The 18559-nt window shown below is 36.1% G+C and overlaps 1 protein-coding gene across 2 annotated transcripts; it reads right to left on the reverse strand.

Moving 5' to 3' along the window:
* Nucleotides 1-548: 548 nt before the first annotated feature.
* LOC110803778 (kinetochore protein NUF2 homolog) lies at nucleotides 549-17900 on the reverse strand. Of its 2 annotated transcripts, none has more exons than XM_022009301.2 (11): nucleotides 17488-17900; nucleotides 17166-17384; nucleotides 16129-16219; nucleotides 15865-16044; nucleotides 15141-15230; nucleotides 13098-13205; nucleotides 6089-6142; nucleotides 4045-4159; nucleotides 3801-3958; nucleotides 3586-3681; nucleotides 549-887 (listed from the first exon to the last, which is right to left on the reverse strand). In XM_022009301.2, exons 1-11 carry the CDS (start codon nucleotides 17679-17681, stop codon nucleotides 804-806), a joined length of 1389 nt encoding a protein of 462 aa, XP_021864993.1. In that variant the 5' UTR covers nucleotides 17682-17900; the 3' UTR covers nucleotides 549-803. The 2 variants fall into 2 exon arrangements, with proteins under 2 accessions (XP_021864993.1, XP_021864994.1); XM_022009302.2 differs by having other exon boundaries at nucleotides 17202-17384; nucleotides 17488-17787.
* Between the last annotated feature and the right edge of the window lie 659 nt (nucleotides 17901-18559).

Here is an 18559-nt window from a genome sequence, read left to right on the forward strand (position 1 = left end):
AGATGTATTCCAAGAAGTTTTTACTCTATGTATCTCCCCTCTTTTGTATGGTTAGTTTGATGGTATATTATTACTTTAAAAGATCTGAAATATGGGAAGAGAAATTAGGAATGTCATAATTTGACATGGTAGATGATAAGATCCTTTGAACTATCTGCAACACTTGAATGCCGCTCCAACTGCAGGGAAACTACTGAAAGAAAATCCCAAGGACGAGAATATATATTTAACTTCCTGGGAATCTAGATTCATAATCTAAAATAGAGGTGCACTAAGATGCCCATATTCAGCATCAAAGATCAAGGCAAGCTAAATAACTTCTTGGGCACTTGAGCTACTCATTATCCTCAGACTGGAGTTATGCAAGAATCGCTTCATTGTAAGGATGTTTCTAAGGTGGTTAAAACCCCTTTTACCCATTAAACCTCAAGATGTTAAAGAATAGGATTTCGTCATCCACACAAGGCCAATAGGCCATACATCTCTTTTGTTGCCCAAACTTTGAGCCAGTTCCTACAACAGCCTAGCCTATAATGCCTCGCTCAAGCTTGAAATAAAATCTCTGAGTTGTTTATTGTTTCAATTCTCATCATTGATGTTAATAGTTTAAGCTGGAGTTCAGTTCAATACTTACTTTATGATGCCATCAACTTCGACATCTTTCAACAAACCACATCAGTATTCAATACCCTAAATTCTTTACATGTAACAAGATAAGACACTACTACGTACGAAGTATAAATTAAGCATATAGTACGTAAGTGTTTCCTTACATGACTGGCCTCACATCCATCTAACATCAATTAAGACAAGCTCCCTGGCCCTGTGTTTTGCAGCACTTCCATCTTCGACATTACTTGTGCGGTGCGGCTTGTATACAACTTTAGCTACATACAAAAAGGGGGAAACAAAAACAATGTAGACTAGGTCAAAAGTATAGTATAACATTCTGTAAGAAACAATCTCCCCATTTAAAACATGTCACATCTGTTGAATTGTTATCGTAGCAAGAACAAAGATACCAAAACGTATAGTTATAAAGAAGCTCAATAAAAAAAACGCATAGTAGCAATTCATACAGGTCAATGAAAAATAGTTAACAAGGCAATTTCACCGAAATTACAAACAACGAATGTAAAATCCTGAACAGCAAAGAGCCTGCAACAAAGCATCTAGTTCTTTGATATACCTCCACAAGTTATTTATACGATGGCATAATTCTGTCATAGAGTTACTATACCATTGCCTCTTTTTTCGTTTATTTTTGGGGCGTACATTCTAAGGTAGCTTGTTTAGAGAAATAGTAAAATTAACCATGGCATTAAAATGGTAAGTTACCGTTTTGTCCCTAAAATTTTCCAAGAACAGTAGACCAACATCGATATATAAAAGAGGGAAATTACCTATTATACCCTCCAGGCTTAGTAAAAATGACCAAAATACTAATGACATTGTGAAAACCCCTATGGTACAGAGGTAACTGCTAGAAACTGAATCAATTAAGGAAAGTAAATCAGATTATAGAGAAGCAGAGCCAGATATGGAGTATTATTGATTAGGGAAATCAGTAATACAACTCACCTTCTTTCGAGAGGAAGGAGAACTCTCCCAGATAATAAGATCTCACTATATTTTTCTCAATGCCTTCTATTACATTATTCCCTCCTTATAAAGACAAGGACAAGTTCTAACAGAATCTCATAACAGAATTCTATTGGGATTACAACCCTTAACAAACTCAGCAATGTATAAAATACTAGATTACCCTTCCGGCCTTCCCTCTAGAATTACTTAATTAATTATTCAACTTCGCTTTTCCTTTTCTGCGTGCGTAAGTGAACTTAATGGGAGGTTTGTTCCTTGCATTACCACCATCAAGATTGTTATCTAATAACCAAAACTCCCTTATTAGTAAAAGCAATATTAGTAATTGTCTTCCCCGTTCTGTTATCCTTCATATTTAATAATGCACTTTTATCTACTTTTAATATTTTTACAAAAGGTCTTGTATGCACAAGTTGTACAATAAATTTATTGTACACCAACATAACTTTTACCCAGTTTTCTATAACTTTTACCCAATTTTCTCTAACTTTTATACTATTAAAAAGTAAGTTGATAGATAATCATTTAAAAGGGCTAAATGATAAATTTTATACATTATTAGTGATTTTGAAGAAATACTTTTAATTAAAATGAAAAATTTTATTAGTAAAAAATAGATAACTTTTACATATATAAGGGTAACTTTTATGCATTTTACGTTAACTTTAACTTCGGTGTACAATATTTATCGTACACCCATTGTAAATAAGAATTTGTGATATTTTTATACGATTTGCTATGGTTTAAAAAATAGTTAATAGAAAAGAACTGCTCATGAACTGCTCTCAGTCCCCATATAGTTTATGTTACTTGGATCAACTGCTCTCAGCCTAGGCGTTTTTTTTTAACTATTACTAGGATGGTCATCATGGGAACCTCAGGATTATTCAGTATTTCACTAACCTCGTGGTTACGTTGAAAATACGCCTCTTAATTCCTTTTTTTATTTCTAATATCAAACTATGTGTTGCTGACTAAATTTTCAAAAGATTTCCACTTGATTCCATAAAGAGGCTTGAGTAGGTTCCAGGGGGTTTATTATACTCCGTATAAGGAATTCCATTTCTTCTTTATTGTTGAATACTTAAATCTTAATAACTGCATTGACCCAAGAATAGACCGAAAAAACCATGGCACAGTCAATGCTTTCTTCTTTGACAGGAGAGGAACAGAAATGTTAGGACGGGGTTACAAAAGGCAATATCATGCTTTCTTTACAAACTATTAGAGAGGCTAGCTAAAAGCCTAGTTACTTAGTCAAGATCAAAAGAATAAAAAAAGCTCATATTTTCATGCAAAAAAATGCTAAGGGGAATTTCATATTAATGGAAATTTGATATTAGAGACAGGATATTAGCATAAAATCATAAATATACACTATGCTGTCACCTTAAAAAGTTAGAGTTGGTCAATTCTCTCACTAGTTGATGCAAGGACCAAATAAAGAGAAAGAAACAAAACTTTATTTGAAAACTAGCAATCATAAGCCATCCCTTAGAAAACAGGATGACGGGTTACGGACAAGGGCGGTAAGTGGTAACAGGAAACAGACACAAAAGTTACAACAACAAAGAAAATTCAGACAGAAAAGCATCAATATCAAGTTTTAATGATGAAGCAATTAACTAGTTCACATTTAACAAAAAAATAAAAAATAAATATCCGTATGTAATTTCGTATGTATCAACTATGTTACCTGGACTTGGATACCCATGTCGGACACGGGTACGTGGTACGTGTCCAAGTGTCCGACACGGCTATTTTGTGAAAATATTGTATGATTTTGGTCCAAAATGAAGTGTCAAAGTGTCCATACCCATGTCCGAGTGTCGATTATCCATCACGGGTATTTAAGGTAAAATGAAAGTTGAGGTAACAGAGTGTATGAAGAAAACATAATTCTTGTCAATTCAAAAGACAGTAAAAAACACCAAGTTAGTCGGGCTAGCTGACAAAAACTAGACTATTAAAAAAGTTCACCTCATTTACAATCTTTTCAGCTTCTTTCAACAATTCTTCTTGTGTTGCAGCTGCAAGACCCTTTGTTGACTTGATCTTTGCTTCTATTGAAGCCACCTAAAAGTTAAAAACGACAGAAGACAACTTATATGTAAATACCCATTACACTAACAGTGTACAATCAGCTACCACAGCTTCAATAGTCCTTCCCACTTAACATTAAAACTCTTGATTACCTCAGCTTCTACAGCTTCAATCTTCCTTCCCCTTGTTTCCAGATAATGTTTCCGTGATACTGCCTCCAACTTTGCATTATCCCAACCCCTTGTGTCATCCTCACGCCTCAGCTTTGCCTCCTTCTCTAAAAGCAGTTTCTGTTTATCCGACTGTCCAGCTATGAAAAACACAGAAGAAGTTGCAGCTAAAGCAATGTCTAAAAGCGAAACGAAGCAGTTCCTCGGAATCTAACAAGGGAGCTACCTTTGGCCTGGTTTTCAACTACTTTAGCTTCAAGTGATTTCTCCAGCATTTGATCATCACTCAATTTAGCCTTCAGTTGTTTAACATCCTTTTCAACAGATTTGGCAGAATTCACCTGTCAAGGTATCCAACTTTTGTTAACCAATAAAAATAAATAAACATAGATGTTTTGCTGGCCCCACCAGTGTATATTAAAAGATAAATACTCTTTGACACAGAAACCTACATACGATGATGCTACATGGTGCCAACAAACAGATCACTGGGATGCCAATCTAAAAACTTGATACAATAGACACTGTGGGAAGATAGACAGCAAGAGAAGGTACCCTATGATATTATCCATATAAACATACGTCCATAGTACATCCTTCGTTTTGAATTTATTCCTTAAAACGTATAAGATTTGCACTGAAGTTTCTATTTTGATTGATTAGATCTTGAATTTTTATAGTGTTTTTTCCCGATTAAATATACACCAAACAACGGTACTTCAAAGCGATGAATATCGTACCCTGGTAGCAGTGATAGAAGCCTTTAGGCAGGTAGGGCTACCATGGTTATGGAGTATGAGCTGTGGCTGTAGTGACAAAATAGATGGCTAGACAATGTGGTCGTGGTAGATAGTAAGACGGAAATGTGGGCTTGAATGGTTGTTGGCTCACGCACACGACATTATGAGGGTGGGGTAGTGGCATAGCTGAGTGTAACTGGGGATTTTGGGTGAATGGAAGGGGCTTTAGTATACAGGAACCAAAAACAACACTTATGAATTACAAATTACAGGGTCTTTAGTTACTCTTTTTTCGTTACCTTTTCTTGATTCCATTCCATATCTTAGTAATGAACTAATGGCGATTGATTTTAGTATAATATATCCACTATTTTGCTTACAATGCCCATATATTACTTTAATGCAGCATTTATAAATTCATATTTTAGGATAAATGACTTTTACTACCTAAAAAAAACACCAATTCGTTAAATTACTTCAATGTAGCATTACAAATTCACATATTTTAGGATAAATTAACTTTTACCACCTAAAAAAACACCAATTTTTTAAATTACTTTAATGCAGCATTACAAATTCATATATTTTAGATAAATTGACGTTTACCACCTAAACAAAATAAAAAATTTGTTTTTTTACCACCTACATTCAAATTTTGATTTTACCACCTGAAAGAAATAAAAAATGGATTACCACCTTTTAACAGAATTGTTTGTGGGGCCACTATAATGGCTAATTTAGGATTTCCTTGTAAATTTCCATGGTTTCATCCATACAATGCACAACTATGGGTGAGAATCAGTATAAAAGGAAAGGAGGGAAGTTAATTTTGTGTGTGAATTGATGTTAAAATAAGTGAATTTGGAGTGAAAAGGGGGACAAAAGAATAAAAATCCTGGAAAATTATAAGGATAAAAGAAGATGTGGCCCCACTAACGGATTTTTGTTTAGCTATAATTCTATTTTTAATTCATGTGTTAAACATGAATTGGAATGGGGAGAGAAAAATGTTTCCTTACAGTCTTAGACGATAATAATTGAATTTTTAATATTAAAAAAAAAGTAATTCCTCCGGGGTTTTTTTTTTTTAGTTGCACCATTTGGGTTGGGCACAAACACTAAGAAAGGAAGTAAATATCAAGAATGCTCATGTGATAACAAACAAATTAGGCAGAAAACGTTAGGTATTAATGGTAAAAATAAAATATATATAAGGGTGAAATGGGTATTTGTTGCCTGAACATACCAAAAAGCATGTGAATGCATACCATAAAAGGAAATGGTGCAAGTAAAGAACGGAGGAAGTATGTTTTATTTTAAGTGTCCTACAACTTCAGCACTCAGACATATGCCAGGATTTAGGATCAGTATCACATCATATCATCTCTTACATTCAGAACCAAGTTAAAATACAACAGTAACTACAAGAAATCAAAATTGTTCTTGTATTGCTTGCATCTGAGCCAACATCATATCATCTCCACATTCTGAACCAAGTTAAAGTACAAGACTAACTACAAGAAATCAAACCTGTTCTTGTATTGCTTGCATCTGACCCAGCTGCTTTGTCATTTTCAGCAAGGCCTGAAATAAGCAGCACATAGATCAACATGTGAATTGCGTTCCTTAGAATTCTAAACTTAAAAAGTTCATTGCAGCCCCACTTCAAAATACACATAGCGTTTAGACGTAAAGAGAATTCAATGCTATTTGTGAGGATCTTTTTTGTTGGTAAACAGGAGCAAGACATTAGCATACAAACAATATCCATTCGAGTTTCCATGGCTTGATACAGAGCAAATCACAGTTTGCAGAGACATAGTTGGCATCTTTTTGTTTCTTCTTGAAAATTAGGGAAACAAAATAGAAGCCACAACTTTACGTCTTATAAGTAAATAATGTAATATTTCAAATATTCAAATTTGAAAAAAATAAATCATTCTTATGATATTACAAGCTGCCAATCAAAAAAGCCCATGTCACCAAATCAAAAAATTATATACAGACAAACATTGACTAATCGTCTCTAAACAAGATATTAGGAGAAAGCACTGCACATCAATCACAGAAAAGGATCCTGCTTCTTTAACAATTGTTATACTAGAAACTTATTTTCGATAATAAGACAATGGAATGATCAGTTCAGGTGTGCTGTATAAAGCACACATGAGATACTGTAATTATCTATTGACTTGCCAATTGCTTTCTAGTTGGGATATATGCTTATTAACCTTTCCAGGTCTGGTGATCTGGAACGCTTCTGTTTACCCCAATAAGGGATACTAAAAAAGGGAGGAAAATACCAAAACTGGAAACTACATGAAGCTGCTTGTAAGGAGAAAAAAAGTTCCTAAATGAGGAAGAGGGGTAAAAAGTGTGGTTTGCAACCTCTGTTACTTAAAAACGGCTATTTCGGGCACATACCCGTTTCCAACCTGACCCGACACTAATCCGGGTATGGAATCCATACCGGATCCATGGCTGGTCAGATGAACACGGCAGGTTAAAAGGAAGGGAGAAACATTAAAAGATTTGTCAACCCTAGATCTGTTAATTAGAATTCACCTAATTTTTGTTCAAGTACGTAAATCCAACTCAAATATATGGGGCTTTTGCTAAGTACGTAAATCGAACTCAAATATATGATTTTTCCCGGTAGTCCTTGAACTGGTGATAACTCCGGCAACAGTGGTGGGTGGTGAAGAGTTGACGTGCTTGTTTCTTTATTTTTACTTTTTGTTTTTCATTTTTAAATCAGGTGGTAGGAATTGGGGAGGGAAGGTGAGGGGGTTTAAAATCTTTAAAAAATGTGTCAGTGGAAGCCCACGTGAGGACAATTATAGATGTTATTCTACTTCCCCTCTCTTTTTATTCCGATTTAATAATAATTCTTTGACATTTACAATGCAACTTTTTTGTACATATTTTTTGCAAGAACTTCACTTTTTTCCTTCAAATTATTAATTATTGATTTATTTTTATTATTTCCGTGTCCCCATATCCGTGTGTAAAACTAGGACAGGGTCCCGAAATCTTGAAATTCAAGCTTTGTAGGGTCCGACACTCAGATTCATACCCGTGCCTGACACATGTACTCGAGTCCGAATAACATATTTCGTTGTACCTATATCTTCTCCATTAACTGTTACATATTATATGACATGCAATCATTATCGAATTTTAAAGTACACATTTTCCCCTCCTTTCAGTTTAAATGTTGTTATAAGCAGTTTGTCCAAAGCACTGTTGCTTTCCAGAAGGTATTATTTGTACTCCCTCATAGTAGTCACAACTATTTTCCTTTATGATACACACAGAATAAAAAGATCTATATTACCAATTTACCATAAATGATTTATCAAAGAAGCAAGCAAATATTAACCCCAAAAAAATAAAAATAAAATCTACCTACCATAACGTGACTTATACGCACCGCCATCTAGAGAGAAGGTTCCAACTCTCTCTAGAACCCTAAGGCCCTATTTGGTTCAATGTTAGTAAAGGAAGGGAAGAGAAAGGAAAGGAAATAAATTATACTTTCCCATGTTTGGTTGGAGAAAAAAAAATGATAGGAATCCCATGTTTGGTACGATATTAGTAAGGGAAGGGAACGGAAGAGAAAGGAAATTAAAATAAATAAATAAAAGTAAAAGAAAAACTAATTGAAAGATGGGTAGATTTTCTTGATCATCATCGACATTCTTGCTGATAATTTTAAAATAAGCTGCAATCAATTCTATTCTATTTACTATTCGCTGGAATCAAGTAAGGCCTGTGCATAAATAATTCAGAACTTGCTAATTATACCGAGTGTGCATAGCCAAACAAAACAAATAATTAGGGATCTTGTCCACTATTCTACTTTACTACTATTAATTCAGAACTTGCTAATTATTCCTTATAACTTGTCCACCACATTTCATAAGAAGCAACTGTGCATCAAATGTGAAAGTTACAGTTTAAGATTGCAAGATCCCTGACTTGCAGATACTGAATGCGCATAGCCAAACCTCATCAAATGCTTCAAATAGCTGCTGCTCGTGCGTGTATATTGCAGACCACTGCTCGTCCTGTGTCAACGGTTTTACGAACTGTTCTCATCACAATCGATGCTGCTCGTGCGTCAGACCACAAGCTCTACTCCAATAGTCAGGCGCCTAACTCATAGGACGTTGCAGAGACGAAGCTGAGGTTGAAGAAGGGAACGTGAGGGAGGGAGAAGTTGAGGGGGTTTTATATAGGTGTGAAATTAGAAGGTTTGGCGGTGAAAATATGGTTTAACGCTCAATATTTTGGTCGATAGATTTTAGGTTTTTCTTTCCTTCCAAATTCCTCCAATTTTGGGAGGAAAGGAAAGTGAAACATTTATTAAGTGGGCTTTCCTTTCAATTCCCTTCCTTTCCATCCACTTCCCACATAACTTTTAAAACCAAACACAGGAAATATTATTTTTCCTTTCAATTCCTTTCTTTTCCTTCCAATTCCTTCCAACCAAATAAGGCCTAAGAAAACATAAACATGGCTTCTTCTAGATGTAGATCAGATCAACTAGTCCCTTCTATCTTCCAATCTTCAACATTGTCCTCAGTCGGACCGTTGTCGATCTACAAGACGTTTGTAGCCTGCCAAAAGATAATTTTTTGGTTTAGCCGCCACAACGATATCAGATTTACCAGCAAATTTGTAAGTTGTAAATCTCATCCAGCTTTGGTGGTCGGTCATCAACCTTTCTTCAGTTGAATCGTTGTAGATCGGCCGCCACTCTAGTCCATCAACTCCTATTAATTGAATTAGGCTTTGTTCTTAACTAGCGACGTAGTTTAAAACGACTTTAAATCTAATCAGAAAATTTCAGACTCTAAGAAGTCGGCTAACTCTAAAATGCCACAATGACTTCTCTTTCATCCCCTTTCTCGGTCGCAATAATTTAAACCAAACATCTAAATCTGAATTTCTTAAAATTTCTCCCACGATGCTCTACCCATCTTAGTGCAGTTCAGACTTCAGACTTTTGTTTTGTCCTCTTTGATGAGGTCAACGAAGACGTCGTTGCTTTTTTTGTGATCCCGACTATCTCTTGAAGGTGATGATGGTCTCTCATGAACTTTGACGTCACTAATGAAGTTTGGGGAGATGGCAGTCCCTCTGCTAGAAAATTAGTAATTATTGTTATTTTGTAAATGTTCTTTGTAATTTTTTTTCCCCCAATTAGAAGTTGTTTTTAGTATAGCTTAGTTGAATTAGGGGCCGTTTGGTTGGGGGTATTCAGGAAAGGGAAAGAGAATCAGAAGGATTAATTCCTTTTGTTGTTGTTTGTAATGCTATTTCAATCATTCCCTTTACCCCCTTGATTCCCCCCAATCCCTCTATATTGATTCCCCACCCCCCCTTAGGTATTGGCATTCCCTTTCCTCAGCACCATACACCATCAACATACCACCACATCCACCATGACCAACCCATAACACCACCCCCACCACTTGAGCCACCCTAACCGTGGACCCACCCTTGACCACCCTCGTCGTCGACCACCTGTTGACCACCCTCGCCGTTCACTGAACGCGTCTTTTCCGTCACTATTACTCCTAGCTAGCAAATTTTTCATCTTCCACAGCTTCGAGAATCCCGTCGAGTTGCTCTTTTGGCTCATCTTCGGCGTCGGCGATTTCCACAAACAATAATGTCTTTCCATCACGTCATGCCAAATTTCCATATCAATTTAAAGAAAATGAATACAAACCCAGATGATAAAATCATCCCAACAATTAATTTTTTAGATGGGACAATCGTATCAGTGGGGTGATAAAAAGTGGACCAAACAACAACATTAGACCAATTTTTCTGGTAGAAATGACCGGAATCGTCAAGGGTGGCATGGAAAACGTCAGATTTCGAGGTGTTGGATTTCCACAGAGTAGTCCCGACGTCGGAGAGGGACGTCGGAGAGGGAGTTGGGATTCGTGGGAGTCGCGAGTCGGGGAGAGGGGAGTCGCGGGTCTGAATCGAGTCGGAGGTGGTGAACTGGTGGTGGGACTGGTGGTGGACTTTTTAGGGTTTCCCTAGATAGGTTCAAACAAACAACTCTTAAAATCTAAGGGATTTGCTTTCCATTCCCTTCCTACCCCTTTTTTGATTCCATTCCCTTTACCCCGTGTGAACCAAACGGCCCCTTAGTGTTAGTGACACCAGGGCTAGGGTTAGAGTGAGGTCAAAGTCCGTGTCCATTATACTGTTTGGTCTTTGTACTTCGTACTACTGTTGTTCGGAGTCTTTGTATTCTATTGTTGTCTCAAAATCTTTGTATTCATCCGAAATGATGATTTCAGGTTTTCTTCCATAATCAAATAAAATAAAAATAAGTGACCTATCCTTTTTATGTTTTGACAAATCTAAATACCCTCACAGGTCACAAAATGAATCATGCTTTAAGTAACTTTCAGCAGCAGCAATAGTCAATAGCATGGATCAGTGTCACCCTTAACGTGGAACGAGGCCACGTTCCGCGACCCGGGTTCGCCCGTTGCATGTCGCTGCGGTTCGCTATCCGGTTCGCGATCCGATTTGCAATCTGGTTTGGCGAACCCAATTGAAGATCTAAGAAGATGAGAAAGAGAGAATCATGGCGTTGTAGTGCTGTGAATTGTGATGCTTCGGACATGGTTGTTGCTCAAGGTTTTTCCATACTTACATTCATTTTGTACCTTATTTTTCTCTCTCCTCTTTCTTTTTTGTGGGGCTGCTTGATGCCTTTATCTCAGTCATATGCTTTTAGGATTTCTTATTTTTCTCTCCCCTCTTTCTTTTCTTGTGGGTGGCGGCTGGGGCTACATATGCTTTAGGGTTTGTCAATGGGATGTGGGTTAAAGCCCAAAACATATTTCCTACTCTTTTCTTTTCTTTGGGCTGTAGCTGTTTTTTTATAAGACTATTATTTACCAAACTTCTAATTAGACCCGTCAAAAATCCACCCGACCCGAAAACCGACCCGAACTTTACCCGAAAATAATGGATCTTGAACAAGGTTTTGTGACTCGTAACCCGATTTTAACCGAACCCGGACAACCCGAAAATTAATGGGTCAAAACCCGACCGAACCCGTTTTTTACCCGACCAATTGAAAATCATTGTATTTATAGTAATAAATGAGTTTATGAGGAATTTTAAGCATAGTAAACACATTGTTGTTACTATTGTTGGGTCTAATATGATTTTAATTTGAATATTACGTCATTTTATGGTTGAATTTTACTAAATATAAAGTTTTGTAGGAAAATTTGTTAATTTGTGCCCATATTTTGTATATTTATTACATACTTTAATGAAAATATAATACGCGTTAATTTGTGCCCAAATGTTCTGGGTCTTGAACAAGCATTTGTAAACCCAAACCCGAAACTGACCGACACGAATTAACCCGAACCCAGAAATAATTTTTTACAACCCGACCCGACCGACCTGTTTGACAAGTCTACTTCTAATGGATTACAGGATTACTAATTTAAATAAAAAAATATATTAAAAAAAACCCAACGTTCCGGGAACTTTAGAGGCAGCGTTATGCGTTCCCGTACCACGTTCCCATCGTCCCGCGTTCCGTGTAACATTGCCCAAGATGGTCACATACTCACCACCTATGATGCACAAAAACGTCATTTCTGAGAGGTTGTCGTTTCAAAAACGTTTCAAAACGGCAAAACACGGAAAAACTTTCCAGAACGTTTTGCATTTCTGAAGCCTAAAATGCGCACGGGAAACGCATTTTGGAAAGACTTTTCTCTTATTAAAACCCCAAACCCAAATTCCTAATGTTATCACTTAAAACCTAGGTTCAGCCAATATCTCAGTTGTTGCATTCCTTCTTCCTCCGATCCTTCCTTTGATAGTCTTCACCGAAGATTTTCAGTGTTCGTCGGCGCCGATGTAAGACCGTAAATTTTATGTCCTATTTGTTAATAGTGTATGAATTAAGTAGTTAAACACTTTAGCATCCCTTAATTTAAACGAATGAGTTTTATTTATACTAAAATGGGATTAATTTGTAAGAAAATAGATTAATTTGATACACAATTGTGTTCAAATTATACGAAATTGAGTTAATATTCTACGAAATAGGGTAAATATTCTACAAATTTGGGTTTTTGAGTTTAATTTCAGTCCACCCATTACATCAGTTGGATGTTTGATTCTTTGATATTGTTGTACTCTTCCGTTCCTTAATACTCGTCTCGTTTTTCTTATAAAGTCGTCCCTTAATACTCGCCCTGTTTCTATAAATGGCATATTTTTACTAATATTATATCATTTCTCTCACTTAACCACGGAGATACATATATTCCTACTTCCTTAACAAACATTAAAAACTAACTAGACTACATTCAAGTAAAGACACAAAGTAATATAGACTACATTCAAGTAAAGACATATATACAACAAATAAATGTGGACAACTAGATTTTGCATCCAAAGTGGCAACTACCCAATGCATAAGTACTAAGTAGAGGTCATGTATCCCAAATAAAACTAAGCCTTAGTCACATACCTTTGTATAAACCTCCAAAATCGCAGTCTTTTCTTGAAAACTTTGGAAAGCTAGCCTTCCAGAATCATTTGCCTCCATCTGAACTAGTTTCTTCTCCTCTAAAGTCCTCTATCATTGTAAAGAAGGAAAGAGGTTAGTTCTAAATTTTCAGAATATGACAAAGTTAATAATAGAGAATAAAGATGCTTGCATGTCTTCTCCCCCCTTTGCCTTTAAAACTAACTAGAAGATGAAAGGCACAAGGAGGATACAAAAGAAAATTTAATATGTTATTTGAGCCCAAAAAACTCCCTGAATGAGCTGCTATAATTTTTAGGAAAAATTTACGTCATCAGTCCAAACTATTGACGTTCATCTTTAAAAAGTCCCAACTTTTGATTAATATTGGACGATCCCAACTTTAGGGGGTCTCAACTTTAAACGGTCCTCGACCGAGATTAACTTGTTAAACTGGTCAATATGCCACGTGGCACACTCATATTGGTTTTTAATTTAATTTATTTTAATTTTTTTTGGCGAAAGATTTTTAATTTTATTCTTTTAAAAAAACTTTACTTAACATTTTGGTTTCCTTCCACCAACTCCGCTGGCAACCACCAAGGGGGCTTCCCCACTTTTCCCCTCCGCCTGACCCTTCCATTGCATACTCCGGCGTCTCCTCTCTACTCTCCACCTGCACTTATTTCTCTTTCATCCATCCATCTCCGGCATCTGTATTCATCACAACACCGTAGCCTTCAGATCTTCCACAAAAAAACCACCTCGTTGTCGCGCCTCTGTTGTCGTTGTCGCCCAATTCTTTCTTCTCTCCTTCCCTCACCGCCTCCATCACTTTGTCACCCAGCATATCTCTCTATCGTCGACGCTGGAGAAGATGATGTTGCATAAAAGGAAAGGGGCGTGTTGGGGGTGGTGGTGCAACTGGAGTTTTGGTTTGGTAGCTTAGCTGGCTTCGGGAGAGGTGGGGAGCTGATATGGACTACAGGCGGGGGAAGGCAGGGGAAGATGGGTAGTGGAGGCGAGTGGGTGGGAGGGGCTATTGCAGGTGGTGAGGGGAGGAGGAGGGAAGATCTACAGGTGGAGGAGGTCGAATAGTGGTGGCCAACAGTTGCAAGTGGTGGTGAGGGAGAGAGGGAGGAAGAAGTTAATTTCAAAATTTTCATTTAATTTTAAAAAATACGAATCAATTAAATTGTGCCATGTGGATAGAAAAGAAAAAACAAAAGAAAAAAAAAACTTGTTTAACGGGTTATAGGTAAAAAAGCCCAATTAAAGTTGAGATCCCCCATAGTTAGGACCGCCCATGATTAATCAAAAGTTGAGACTTTTTAAAGTAGATCGGTTATAGTTAGGATTGGTGATGTCAATTTTTCCTAATTTTTATCATAGAAAAGAGAACTAATAAAGCACCACTTCTAAAGAAATTGCTAAATGGTTTAAAAAACAACTTGATCAAGGACGTCAATTTAATCCTTTTCTATTGCTAAGAAACCAAGAAAGATAAATCATATATTTTTTCCTTTTGAGAGGTCATGGACAAACATATCTAGAGTCATATAAATGGGAAGAAATAGCCTTGACATCACAGAAGTTTTGATTACGCTCCTTTCGAAAAAGAAAAGAAGAAATTGAGACAGTGTTATTACATTAAAAATGCAATCTTTGTGCATGATTGTTCTTATTCATGCTTCCATTATGTGCTTCCATTATGTGGAGTCTTTTTAATAATATTTTTTAAAATATTTGTTAATAAAGAGAGAATAAAAAGGAGGGAGCAAGTAGCTGAAAAAAAGGACATAGCCCAACTGATACTATATTCCTAAAAAATCTAGAGAGTAGGTCAAGATGTCATATTTCATGAATAACTCATTTGTGAGAGCCAAAGAGTACCTTATATATCTTTTGACCTTAGCATTTAAAGATTCTTGCTCAGGCCGAAACAATCTTAAGTATGACTTGCTAAACCAATAATTTGTGGTTCTAACACCATTAGAGCTAATAACAACAATAAACTTGAAATATTGAACTGAATACAGGTTATACCTGAAGTTTGTCTGGTGAGTGTACAATTTTAGAACGTAATGTAGCATTCTCTTGTGTAGCTTGGATGAGTTCATACTCAGATCTGGTAACCTTGCACACATAACAAGAAAAAAAATAACAGCAGCCATTTTAAGAAAAGAATAAAGCATGCTATTCACTAACTTACAAATGTATGACGCTACTCATGTGATCTATGGGTGCGACTATTGGCACTACATGTTATAGCACTATATCTTGCTGTAAATTTTGAACAAATACCCACTACATTAATGACATCTATCACTCCAGCATTAGATGCTGCAGTGCTCGCTGCAAGAATTATTTTAGAAAGCATAACTGCTCATTGCTTGCCTGTTTTTAAAAATATCTGACAAACTGTAACTAAATGTTGAGTGCAAATTTGCAATTAGAAACCCTATTCTGCTCATAACTTGCCGATTTATGTGTCTAAATGCAATGTCACTATGATCCCATGACCATAGAATTGCCATGAAACTTATGCTGACCTCTTCCACACACCATGAGGGTGAATAAAAGGAAATGCATAAAGAATAACCAAGAGCTTAAACTAGTAATCAAATCATAAGGATATCAGACTTAGGTTGGAATTCGAAGTGACAGAACACAATTCAACAAAGGAAGATAGACTTCTATGATGCCTCATTTGAAAATTCAGAAAACATAATATGACATGAAAGAAAGAAACTAACAAAAACGTTCTTACATTGTTTTCCAGTTCTTCGGTCTTCTCCTTCATTGCTTTATGCTCCTTCCTCAAATTGAACTGAAGGCTATTGAGGTTATCAAGCTTTTGCTGCAATTCCTTTACCTTAGCTTCAGCTTCTTGGACCAGAGGCTTTTCCTTGTCTCTTGCTTCATTTAATGCTGCACTTTCTTTTCTAAGCTGCATTAGATACTGTGAATAGTCAAAGCATATTTCCACCCATGTGTTTCAACGTTTCCTGAGATAAATTTCATTAAGCTATACCTGTAAAATTTTAGCCTCACGCTGCTTGCACTCCTCTTCTAGTATACCAAGTTCCTCGGCATATGGCGTTATCATACTAAATTTTGATTCCCTGTCCCATTGGCAACACACATATTAACTTACATCGAATAATCGAAGACATCCTACTAAGGAATTTACACTATAAATATGGTCCTTTATTGCCAAAGAACAAAGCACACTGGACAATAAAGCCACAAGTAATCACACAACACAAACAAAACCTTATAAATTATACCGTCATAGAGTTTTATGATGAATATTGGAACTTCACTGTTTCGAAAAATCAGTCACGTTTCAAGTTTGATGCTGAAGGATCACCAATTTTGACCATTGATTTGTTAAAATATGCATAGACATACAATATCAAAACATCTAGCTAGATTTATCTGATTATGAACTTCCAGAAGTTTATCAGTTATCATTTTACAGCTTACAAAATGAAAGGTCAAAAACCAATTCTATAAAGGGTTATTGAATTGTAAGGTAACCTCAAATAATAAAAAAAATCATATTAAGTAACAAGCAAAAACAAAAAAATCAATAAAAGCAGTTTCTGAAATTTTAATGACATCGTGATAGAAAACAACAATCAAATGTAACAAAATTACACTACAAAGCGACTCGCCAAGCTCAAATTGGCTGAATAAAAGAATCTTTCCTACATACCAGTAATAAAATGAGTGATGATTAACTGAGCATAGAGCATAGCGTCAGTGTACGCAAAAAGGCGGTATTTCTTTTATGTTTGTAGCGACTATGGGCACATTTTTGGGCATTCCCTGAAGTCCACGAAACTAAGCATTACCGTCTTGAAACCCATTTAGCATTCTATTCCAAATATTCATTTCAAGGAAACTACAAATACACTTGGTCTAATATGAGGAGAGGACATAAAGCATACAACACAATGGAATGGCAATTACTCACACAACCCAAACACCAACAAAATCCCCGTGCATCTATTATAATTGAGTTCAAAGAAGAAATTGAACAAAATTAGTAAACAACCAACTCACTTATGAAGGACAAAATTGATAATGGCAGAGACGAACTTGACGGTACGACTCGAGTCAGGACTGATCAAATCAGGGAAGGTGAAACTAATAGGGCACCCAATTTCAGATAAAACATCCTTAATTCTTCTATACAACTTGATCGGCCTAATTGCATCAGCATATATTTCAGGGTTCTCGAACCGTTCCAACGCCTCAAAATCAACTTGACTAGAATCTTCCCTGCAGAAATTCAAGATGAAAATGTCAGTCAACAGCAATCAAACAGAAAAACATCAAATTAACAGAAGACGACTTAGGGTTAGAATTATAGAGAGATATTAACTCGAGAGAATCAAGGAAATGTAAGAAAGAATTGTAGAGATTAGCTACGAAATCAGGGTTAGGGTTAGTGAGATCGGATTCGGAGAGACTGATAATCTGGTATTCGGCCAAAATACCAACGATTTCGGGGCGAGATAGAACTGGAAGCGAGTACACTGATTGTGTTGATGATGTTGGGTTTGAGTAGCCCGCCATTGCTGGTTGCGGTTGCGGTTGCGGTTGCTGGTTGAGGAGAGAGAAAGTGGGAGAGGTGAGTTCTTGACGTCTAATTTCCGATTATCTCCCGCGCCAGTACTATTTGAATCTAATGATACTCGTTTCCATGCAATTTGGATGGTGCAGGCCTGTTCACCTAGATCTAGGTGCACCACTGTACCGGGATTAAAACGCAAACATTTTAAAACAAAACGCGTGTTTTTATTAATTCTGCAGATAAAAGGAACATGTTCCGCTTTATATGCTCTTTTTTCTCTGTTTAGTTTTCGCGATTTTTTTGTTTGTTCGCTCCTTTTTGCGGGTATTTATATGTTTGGGCTTCATAATTTGAATTCAAAAAGTGTGAAGAGGAGAGAGAAAGCTTACATTTGTGTTTAAATTGTTTTTAGAGAGAGAAAGTGATGGAAAATTCTCAAATATTCCATGATTTTTCTGTTTCAATATCAATTTCGAATGATTCTTCTTCTTCTCATTTGAATTCTTCAGCTGAAAATCAGACTTACGAAAGTATTTTTTTCAATTTGTAATAACGAATTGCAATTTTTTTTGGATTTTATGATTTCGATTTCGTAATAATCGCACTTTTTATGTTTTTGGTGATTGTAATTACTTTGATTAATCTAATTTTGAATCTCATTCTTCGTTGATTTTGGAGATTGTTGATAATGAAGGTTACGAATTGTTTTTTTGTTGATTTTGCATTTTATTTTATTTATGTGGTGAAATTGATTGTGTAGTAACTAGTATATTTGAGGAATATACGTTTGATTATGTTCGTTTGCAGAACAGAACATTAAATCATTTCAGAAGAACATATGTCGGTTTAAAAAGAACATGTTTAGAATACGTATTGAGAC

The sequence above is a fragment of the Spinacia oleracea genome, chromosome 3 (genome assembly GCF_020520425.1).
Source record: "Spinacia oleracea cultivar Varoflay chromosome 3, BTI_SOV_V1, whole genome shotgun sequence".
Taxonomy (NCBI): Eukaryota; Viridiplantae; Streptophyta; class Magnoliopsida; order Caryophyllales; family Amaranthaceae; genus Spinacia; species Spinacia oleracea.

Coding starts and splice junctions, on each gene's coding strand:
- LOC110803778 (XM_022009301.2), bottom strand. CDS start 17,681: ATGGCGGGCTACTCAAACCCAACATCATCAACACAATCAGTGTACTCG. Junction 17,385..17,487: donor CATTTCCTTGATTCTCTCGA/GTTAATATCTCT, acceptor GAATTTCTGCAG/GGAAGATTCTAGTCAAGTTG. Junction 888..3,585: donor CTGAAAAGATTGTAAATGAG/GTGAACTTTTTT, acceptor TTTTGTATGTAG/CTAAAGTTGTATACAAGCCG.